At 35.2% G+C, this 11051-nt stretch overlaps 1 protein-coding gene across 1 annotated transcript in view; it reads right to left on the minus strand.

Annotated features, from left to right (window-relative positions):
* The window catches only part of LOC149775702 (uncharacterized), a 37836-nt gene extending 27300 nt beyond the window's left edge, over positions 1-10536 (minus strand). The window contains exons 1-2 of the mRNA XM_089943566.1: positions 10313-10536; positions 1714-1854 (exon numbers count right to left, since the gene is read on the minus strand). Of these exons, the coding sequence (XP_089799692.1) occupies positions 1714-1854; positions 10313-10462 (291 nt within the window). The 5' untranslated portion in view covers positions 10463-10536. The remainder of the gene's footprint in view (positions 1-1713; positions 1855-10312) is intronic.
* Between the last annotated feature and the right edge of the window lie 515 nt (positions 10537-11051).

An 11051-nucleotide genomic window follows, 5' to 3' on the forward strand; every position in this document is an offset into this window, starting at 1 on the left:
CAATGCATTAACTAGCAGCAATAAAAAGATTTCAAGATGACTGTTGTGGTAGCCATATTAAATGTTGGAGCGAAACCATTTTCATTTACGACCAAACAAGACCATAGAATAAATGTGTGTATAAAGTTGCATGACAAGTGTCCAAATTAGCTTACGATAAGTGGTGATAACAAATATACTAATGGACAGACATCATGCCATCCTAAAAGCCTCGAAATTAATGGTAGTCTGCTTGTCCAAGTATATTTTCTGTCTGACTAGCGATTTACATAATTTCAATAGTTCAATGGCTAGTTAATCTTCATAACTGTATGACTGTGTTGTTTGAAAGACCTGAAGGCTTAGCAGGACAAGGAAATTTCTCATTCTACTAGTCCTTATGGCTACAAAGAAACGTATTTTCATTTCTGAGCATGTAGGTTGCTCATTTCAAATGAACGTTATGAATCAAATAATTTGAAACGATGAGACATTTTTATGCCAATTCTGAACTTTCTTTCCAAGTGAGCACAAAGTAACATTCTGTTTATCATATTTAAACAACCATTGCTTTATTTCAAATAGAAGCTAACTTAACGCTGGTTAGTAACTGAATAGAAGAGAAAAGTAGACCCCTAGCAATGTTACCAGCCAAGTTCTCAGAAATACCTAAGAAATGAGAACAGGTTGAAATGTAAAGTATAGCACTATACCAACCATATAATAAATATTTTGTGCTACTGCAACATATATGGGTGCATAATCATAGCCTCTTTCACAGAATGTTTTTTTCTCCAATCATTATCAATTCTAATGTGCCATCTTTCACTGAAAATCTTCATTCTGTGTGTTTTTCTCACTGAACTGTTTTCGTTCTAGCACATGAGTAATCCAGTGCAATTTTATTGTCTGGAAAAAGTGTGCAAAATAAATTGCCAGCAACACTAGTCATGGAAAGAGGAAGGTTCATTTCTAAAATACATTCAGTAAACTGAACTTAGATCAAATTACATCAAGGTTCTCTCTGGTATTGATAAGTTTGGGCTGAGTTGTTGACAACAATGCAGCAAGCTGATGTTTAATGGCTTTTTCATGCTGTTTTAATGTCATGGGCACCTCCATGCCCAATAGCAAAATCCCATTACACAATTTGCAAAACACATAGTTTTCTCCTTTACTATATAAATCTAACCATGACGGCATAATTTTCTTTTCAGTTGTGTTTTCTTTTCGTTGCTGCAGAAAATTCTGAATCTTCTGCTTTCCTTTTCAACATAAGTTGAATATTACAAAGATGAGATCCACTGATGGCAGCAATTGATTTGCGGAATCCAATATGGTGGTTAAAGACTGCCATGGTAGTCTTGATATATATATATATATATATATATCCCACTTACAATTCAGTCTAGATACGGGGCCCCGAGTGGCCAAGTGGTCTAAAGCGCCCTCTCTCTTAAGGATCACTGCCATCTCACCTCTGTCTGCGCTGGTTCGAGTCTCGGATTCAGCCTATGTGGGTATGTGAGAAAGCTTGCCAGTAGCTTCTCATGGGTCGATGGTTCTTTCTGGGTTCTTCTTCCACCATTAATACTGGCCGCCATGTATAGCCTATCGTGTGCTGAAAAATGGCGTTAAACCCCGCAACAACAGTCTAGATACAAGAAACAGGTTGATACTACTTTATCTTTAACCTCTCCATCTTCACATATGTTTTTGAAAATTTTAAATTACCATCAGTCTTGACCAGAGGATTGTCCCCACAACAGCATCATCCACAGTTCTCCTGGTCAAATACCAGAGTAAGACCTGACCCAACATGAGGGCACCAAACAAACGGACAAGATAAGATTCCATCAACCCGCCAGATTCCAGCTGAAAAAGACCATAATTATAATGAAAGAAACAAATCTATTCACTCTAAATTTATTATTTTAACGCTGATTTCAATTAATATTGACTGATCTTCCAGGTCCAGTAAAGGTGAAATTCTCAAAGGATGCGCCAGAGGCACCTGTAGAAACATTGGGGGGGGGGGGGGCAATGGGGGGACTGGTAGTGGTCAGCCATTAAATTTGATGGATGTAGGCAGAATATGTTTAAATGTGAAATTGGGGGAGGCGGATATTGCCCCCACCCTCTAGCCCCAATATGTGAGCACCCACGGGACGTGCCAATTCTCCCTGTGAGATGCCTTATTTTCCCCCAGGCCAAGCCATTTTCATATTCTGATCAGCTGTGACTAAACTGCATAAATAGCTAACGGTTCGACTTAAGTATGCAAGCATAAGGCCAGTTGAACAGTTCAAATCTGCAGTCACAAGTTACTGTACATGTGGCAACTGTTTCATATTCCACCTTATTTCCTTAGCTTTCATTCTTCAGGCACATAACACTGTTTACTAAATAAAATATTGACTCTCAAGTATTTCTTTGGGGGCACATACTGAGTGGTATATTTTGATTTATTCCTTCTTTTAATTTAATCATGGTAATTAAAGTTTACATATACAGCAATGGAATGCCAGGTGTTTATTGGCTGTGTTTCTTTGGCGGAAATGGGAGATAGGATTTTATTTGCAGAAAAACTATTTTACAGCATTCATAGAGATCATTCATGAGATTAAAACTAATTGGTGACAATTTTTTTTGTTATAGTACTGTTATCAGGGATTAACAAATCTGAAATTTACATGACTAATGTTGAATCTTAACATTCTGTTTACTAAATTAAAAAAAACTTTGAAGCATGATATCAAGTATTTTGTCACAACAGTATTCACAAGTGATAGAATATGGCATCTGTGGATTGCATACTATTTACACCACTTCAGCCAATTCTGCACTTCGGGTACTTCTGTGCAACAATACATCATTTCTGTAAACATTGGATCATGTGTTGTTTTTGGTTGAATATACAGTTTGTATCAAGAAAGAACAATCATCATTTTATTCATAAAGTGTACAAAACTATCCCACATTACTACCCTAACTGCATAAGAAAATGTGATTTCTAAATGTCGACATGAAGACCCACTCCATGGCCTTCTTGAACCTGTAATCCAGAAAATCATATTTACTATGTATCTTTTAGAATCATACAAATAAATATATTATTTAAAAGATGGAAATTTATACCTTAAAAAAATTCATCTTATTCCAAGTTTTGAAGTTTGCAAGAAGTTGTCCCACACATACAAAATTGTCTGCTACCCAACGTGTCAACTTGCCCCTACAACGAGATTCTCATGAAATTCCCTGGCGAATAGTCTGTTTCTAAATTCATTAGTATTTTTTCCCCACAAACAAGACGTTGTAAACATATTACATCCTATTCCTTGTTTCTCTTCCACATAATAGCTTATTTTTTAACTATAAAATGTTCAAGATGACCAATTTTTTTTTACAAGCTCAGTTTAGTTTGCATAATATCTCTAGCCATTTATTGCATTGTTACATTGAATTTTGTAAAACTAGCTATAAACCTGACCTAATTACTTGACTGAACTGCTGACAGAAAAAGTCCAAAGTAATGTATTTCATTTCTATAGCCCGATGGCTAAACATTACATCTTTGCAAAGATGTGCGCAGAATAGGCTGACATATCGCGAGTCATGAAAACATCAGGGTGGTAGGAAAACGGGGGGAGGGGGGGGGGGGGGGTGGAGGTGGGTGGTATCCCATGTGTCCAAAATTAACATTATTTTGAACAGAATATTCCGGTGGCCAAATGGTAAGCATTGCAATATTTTATTTTCATCAATCGGTCAAATTCTGTATGTGTTTTGCTTCAGTATTGATGACGGAAACCACAGGTGTGCAGATATGCCCAACAGCATTGTATCTACATTTATTTATGTATGGTTGGGTTGGGTTTTTTGGGGGGAGAAATGAAATTTGACAGAACATAATAATAGGAAGTTCTCTGCAAAAAATCAGGATATGAGATCAAGAGGTAGGTGTGGAAATACCTCCAAAATCCAGAGGTTTTTCTCCCCACTTGAGAGTTGACATATGAACTGTCCAGGCTTGTAAATTTATTTAAGTCACAAACTCACGGCCTGTGTCTAAAAAAGTTTTTCTTTGAGAGCTGTAAATATATAAATTATTGATTAGCAATTCATTTTGTATTTAACAAGAATTTATATACATGTAATTAAATCTGCTACAAGTGCGCTTTCTTATTTTCTTATGATCTATTGTCAAATCTGGGCATAATTAACATGTACAAATTTAAAGCTCCAGAAATGTCATGGATTGAAAGCTGAATGGGTGAGCATTACAACAATAACCAATGTGACTACACTGACAACATTCACAATGACTAATTATAAATGGTCCAGGATAAACAAGAAATGACAACAGCTTTACAACCTTTGATGCCAAAACCTGATCCACACCAGGTTCTGAGACGTTAACAGTGATCTACCAGGGATATCTGTTTAAAGCCACCAAAAATAAGCCACATAATAACAGCAGTCAGTGCAATTATAGATAGATTTTACAGCCCTGGCAAACACAATATTTTTTGGCATGTTTCTGGGCAGTCAAATGTCCCAGTTTCTCATTACTAACCATGGCAATCCCAGCCCCCGTTAAAAAAAACATTAAAAATCACATTAAATTTATATAATCATTATATATATTTAATGTGAATTTTGGTGATTCTTTTAAATGTTTAAAAAAATGTCTAGCCTAAGTTAAAAACTGTTGCAATAGGAAACGGACCTTTTCTTGGACTTGGCCATTTTAGTGTCCTATTTGGCATTATTGATGGATGTATTGAGCTTGTGCCTAACACAGTACAAATTAAACAACAGAATGGAGGGGTTGGGTGGGAAGAAGTATGAACAAGAAGATAAAGCTCAGTGATTAATCTACCCATGCCAGACCTAACAACTGTAACAAGACCATGTCAGTAAGGCAGACATTTTCTTTCTGTAAGATGGGCAAGTTTTCAGTAAGGTGTAAAAAAAAAAAAAAAAATATAATGTACTGCTATTATCGAGCTGGAAAACATGCATTTAAAAGTCCAGAAGTGTGATTCAAGACTATGTACCGATGGTAACCTTCATGTTTAACTCAAACGTTTGTAACATTTACTTTAACTAAATTACCTCTAGTAGTTTGACAAACTGTAGCTCCAAACCCTACGGACCTCAACGGCTTCTTGTTATCTCTCAAGTCTGAAGCAAAAAGCCGTGGCAACAGCAATCATATTTCCCACATTAAGGTACAGTCTTGTCTCCCAGGTAAACGTAAACCAACCATTAATTATGATGTCTTTATTTACATTTATTAATTTCATGTTGGAGAATTCAGAAAATATGCACATGCAAAACAATGACAAAAACAATCACAATAGTTTTATAACAGTTTAGTAAGTGTTGGGACACCAAAAATGTATTTTTTTATATATATGTAAATAAGTCTTAGGGCACAGAAAATTCTTTTTTTGTATGTCCCAAGATTTACAGCCATTATGGTAGTCAACAAAAAAAAAAAAAACTTCAAATTTTCACGTTTAGACCTTGGCCCATGGATAATCCTCCCCTCCCCCTCTTCCAGACATCAAAGTAAAGTCCATTTAATGCAATATGACTTTAATTTGTAGAAAAGCATCAATATGGATTGACAAATGTGGGAATCCTGAACTTCTTGTTCTGATATTAGTCAACCTCAGAACACACTACACAGTGCTGGTACATGTATTTAGGTAGTAAGACAGCAACCTAAAACACATAAATATCAGGGGAGGTGTCTCACATTGTAGTACTAAGCAACCAGTAACGTGAGGAGAAAAAAATGCAGTAAACTATGTGTTGGTCTAGGAGTATTGGCTGAAACTACAGTTGAAATTTAATTTTAGCATCTTTTTGTCTTTTACGCCCCTTTTATAGGCTCCACTGCATGTTATAGGATCACTTTGCAGCCTGCTAAGGGCAGTGTATATATACTCATTCATTTAGTCATACACTGTAAGACATATCACGTGCTATTTGTTATGGTACAATGTCTTACTGCCTAAATAATCTTCTAGTGTAGCGTGTTCCCGAGTTGACTGAATGTGGGCAAAATTTCAGGAATATCTCAATCACATTTGGCAGTCCATATTGGCACTCTTCCACAAATTAAAATCTAACTGTTTATACTTATTTGCTGTCTTTATCCAAATGGAATCAAATGGCTGACGGAACTTGAAAACATGTCAATTTACTTGAATGCGAATTTTAATTTATTAGAAAAAAATGTCATTGTAAAGTCGGACTAAAACATGACTTTAATTTGTAGAAAAGGAAAGTGTGAAATATTTCTGAAAATTCGACATATTGTTCTGATATTAATCAATATCAGAGCACCTACACTGGCCGTTAACCAATTCAGCCCTGATCCCGTCTGTAGGCGTGATGAGGCTGTACCCTACTTCCAAGCTCTGCAGCATCAAGGTCATTTAAGATACACCAACGTGGGTGGTATTAAAAAAAGTAGACAGATATTAATCTGGAAGTTCTAGTTGCACTACAAACTACAGAGAGAAAAACCTCATCTTTTGGACCCATTCTTTTTTAACCCAAAATTTGCTCGAGATCAGAATGTGATTTTGGGTCCGGATTTTAGACCTTTAGGCCTCAGATCTAAGGCATACCGGTCTGAACTGCACACATGTGAACCTTTGCAAAAACTAGGTTAAGGCGGGCATTTGGAATAAATTGCGGTCTCCATACGAAAATGATGGGTCCATTAAGCAAAAAAATATAATAAAAAATCCAACTTTTACCTTTCTGCTCATGCGCAAGCGAAATAACCAATGGAAAATGATGTTTCTAATACAACAAGGCATTAGTCTCATGGAAAATCTGTTGAAAGCCGATGTATTACGATGTATTCAGAAATAGCCCCCCAATGTCTTTCCTATGCATATTTCAGGCAAAAAAGACAAAAACCTCTGGGGCCGAATGAGTTAAGACTTCAACACCCAAGACATAAATATCTAGGGACAACAGGCCAAATTTAAAATATAATCTCAGGTTAATAAATATGGTATTTTTGAGAAGGTCAAAGCATCAGAAATAACAAATTAGCAAATAAAGTATATTCCTTTCATGGTTGTTTCTCTTAGCAAGTGCAAACAACTTATTTTATTGCAACAACAAAAAAAAAATCTCCAAAAGTGAGCATTTTTTTGGTACAGTGTATATACGGAAAACAAATCTAATAATGGAAAGTTTTTCTGGGTTAATTAATGAAGCAGTCACTAAAGAATATAACCAGACTGTTCTTGAGGTATAATTTACAAATGTGTGGTATATAAAAGGTAATTTTGGGGGAAATGTGCCTTGGCCAATGCAGAATTTGCAGCTTTAATTACTCAGATTAATTACAATTATGAGTGTATGTCTAATCCAAAAGCCATATTATGTGTAAAGCTTGTTTTTATACATGTTTTATTTGTGTGAAAGTGAAAAACAAGAGATTGCTAACATCTGCCTCCTTACTTTTCAAAAGAAATCTATAAAGACAATGTAATAAGACAATCCAGGTATTTATTCCTTTTAAATGCCTACCTGATTTAGAATTTGTTTAGATGAATTCATCTAAAAATATTGTTTTCATGACTGAAAGTTTACAAAAAAAAAATTGATTTTTCTCTAACATTTCTGGTGAAAAGTTAAATACAGTACTGTACATACTTTTTATATTTATTTATTTATTTTGCAGTTGCTTTATTGCATAGTTGCTGTTGTTGTGGGGTTTTAACGCCATTCTGCAGCACATGATAGGCTATACATGGCGGCCAGTATTAATGGTGGAGGAAGAACCAGAGAAAACCCCGGAAAGAACCACCGACCCACGAGAAGCTACTGGCAAGCTTTCTCACATACCCACATTGGCTGAATCTTAGACTCGAACCGCCGCAGACAGAGGTGAGATGGCAGTGATCCGTAACGAAGAGCGCTTTAGACCACTCGGCCACTTGGGGCCCCTATTGCATAGTTGCAATGTGCTGGCCTTTTTTGTCCTAAATATATTAACTTATTTTTAAAAAGTGTAAAATAACAATAAAATCAGTAGCTAAAAATCAGACAAATGAAGATGCTTATGCATGGGTATGGATGCTACAATAGCATGAGCTGTGAGTAACCTAAAACAAATTTAAAAGTTTCTTTTAAATTATTATGGGGGGTGGGTGTCTTATTCTTCAAATAGAAAACCATCACATCTCATCTGTGAAGATGAGAGTATAAATTTGTATTAATCTTTTTTACTAATACATTAATTTCATACCCAAAGGTATCAAGCAGGTTTTATACTATTTCGTAGCAGTAATAAAAACTAACTGCTGGTTACAGTTACAGTAGCGGTAGCAACGATATTTATATTCATTGAGTATATAGTTGCTACCGAAAGAGTCTGACATTTTGTCAGTAAAGTATCTTACAATAAATCACCTTAATGTACTATAAATACATGTATATTTATTATATTTTTGTGGTTATTTGGTGTTGTCACAGATTTCGTTGTACTTTTTTGATAAAATGCCAGACTCTGTGGTTGCTACCTCTACCTGGTGCTCAAGAGAGAACTGACACACATTTCCGGTTAAAGATATGGGTATGTTATAATAAAACCCTATTCCCATGAAACGAAGATAAGTACCACAATATTCTTGCCACATTCTGTATTTAGATACATAAATGAAACCTCTCCCCTTAAACACCCTCCATGATCCACACGTTTTGTGGATATTTCATGAAAATATTCGCTGAGCCATATCAAATTCTCACCAATAATGTATAGTTGGAAAGAAAAGCCAAACGGTTTCCTTTGTGCAGGTTATCAAGTAAAATGTTCCCGCTATTCATGAAATTATCCAAAGTTAAAAGAATGTAGTGATAACAACGTAACTAGAGGGCGCTTCAGTCAGGCCAAATGCCACCATCTTACTATGTTTATGGGGCTCCCATTCTTTTAATTTTGTTTGATAATTTCATGAATAGCTGGAAAATTTTACATGATAACCTGTGCAAAAAACATTTGGCTTTTCTTTTAAACAATACGTTACTGGTAAGAAGTTGATACTGCTCAGAAAATATTTTCATGAAAAATCCACAAAATGTACGGATCATGGAGGGTTTCATGTTGTAGGTTTTATTTGTGTATCTAAATACAGAATGTGACAAGAATATTGTGGTACTTATCTTTTTTCGTGGGAATAGGGTTGTATTATAACATACCCTCTGTCTCATCTTTGTGTCAGTTCTCTCCCTTGAGCACCTGGTAGAGGTATCAACCACAGAGTCTGACGTTCTTAACAATAAAGTATAACAAAATCTGACAACACGAGATCACCTTATCAGTATAATACATATACATATTTATAGTACATTCAGGTGATTTATTGTAAGGTACTTTACTGACAAAACGTCAGACTCCTTCATTAGCAGTTATATACTCAATGAATATAAATATTGTTGCTACCAATACCTGTAACCAGTAGTTTGTTTTTATTATTACTGCTACAAAATAGCATAAAACCTGTTTGAAACCTTTGGATGACATTATTGTAGTAGTAAAAAAAAATTAATACAGATTTATACTTGTATCTTTACAGATGGTTTTCTGTTTGAAGAATAAGACCCACCCACCCCACCCCAAATAATTTAAAAGAAACTTTTGAAGTTTTCAAGGTTACTCACAGTTCAAGCGGTTGAAGCATCCATACCCCCCTGCATAAACATCTTCATTTGTCTGTGATTTGATTGTAATTTTACAGTTTAAAAAATTATGTTATTATTATGACAAAAAAATGCCAGCACAATCCAACTATGCAATAAAGCAACTGCAAAATAAATAAATAAAACTAAAAAGTAAATACAGATTTGTATTTAACTTTTCACAGGAAATATTGGAGAAAAATAAACATTTTATTTAAACTTTCAGTCATAAAAACAATATTTTTAAATGAATTTGTCTAAACAAATTCTAATACAGGTAGACATTTAAAAGGAATACATACCTGGATTGTCTTATTACATTGTCCTTGTACATTATTTTTTGAAAAGTAAGGAGGCAGAAGTTACCCATCATTTTTGTTTTTCACTTTCACATGAATAAACCATGAATAAAAACAAGCTTTACACATCATAAGGCTTTTGGATTGTACATACACTCATACTTGTAAATTCACTATTTGCCTCTCCATTTTAATATATCGTAATTGTCTATGCTGTCAATCTTTTTGTTTAAAGCTCGTATAGAGGTAGGGTTTTCGTGTTAGCAGACTACCGACATTAAAGTTAACGTATTGTATCTTAACTAAAATGAACTTACAAGGCTTCCAGGAAAGAGCGAATACCCTAAAGCATAGCTGCCAACAAGCATCGAATCGGCCAGCATCCATGATTTTCTGTCTAAGCGGGCGTTAAACACAAATGCCCCAACTAGTACTACAGCTCGAATTATGTCATATATATTTGGCATCGTTAATAATAGCTCGAACAGAATGTAAAAACAACAATGATTTAACTGAAAAGCCGCTCAAATCGCCGCGTTGACGGTTTACCTTATATAAAACTCATTTTTTAAAAATCGGCTTTATATTCGAAAACCAGTCTAATGCTCATAGTCATATAAACGCTTATTGAATACTAATAAGTAAACAATATATGTTGCTGCTTCGCAAAGCGGGATTCAAATTGTATTACCCGTGCCCTGTTATAGGTATCATGGTAACAATAGTTTATCCATATACCTCAGTGCTGATGTTTTATTAAATAAATTTACTTTCTATCCTACCTCATCATCTGTGTCACACACTGCCGTAGAGAACAATGTTAGCTTGTCAATTTGACAAGTACGGAAGCAGGTGCTAAGATAATGGAAAGTTCCAGCTGCAAAGAACTCATCGAGATTACTAACAAGCTAGTGTCAAGGAGCAAATCTACACCACTTCCAACTATCTTCTCTCCAGTCGACCTTCCGCACAAACCATCAGAGATAAACTTGACACCACAATTTCAATTGACTCTTCGTCACCATACAGTTGGGATACAGAATTTCAGTGGCAACC

Source organism: Sinohyriopsis cumingii, chromosome 19 (assembly GCF_028554795.1).
Source record: "Sinohyriopsis cumingii isolate HCF-2022 chromosome 19, ASM2855479v2, whole genome shotgun sequence".
In the NCBI taxonomy this organism is placed as follows: Eukaryota; Metazoa; Mollusca; class Bivalvia; order Unionida; family Unionidae; genus Sinohyriopsis; species Sinohyriopsis cumingii.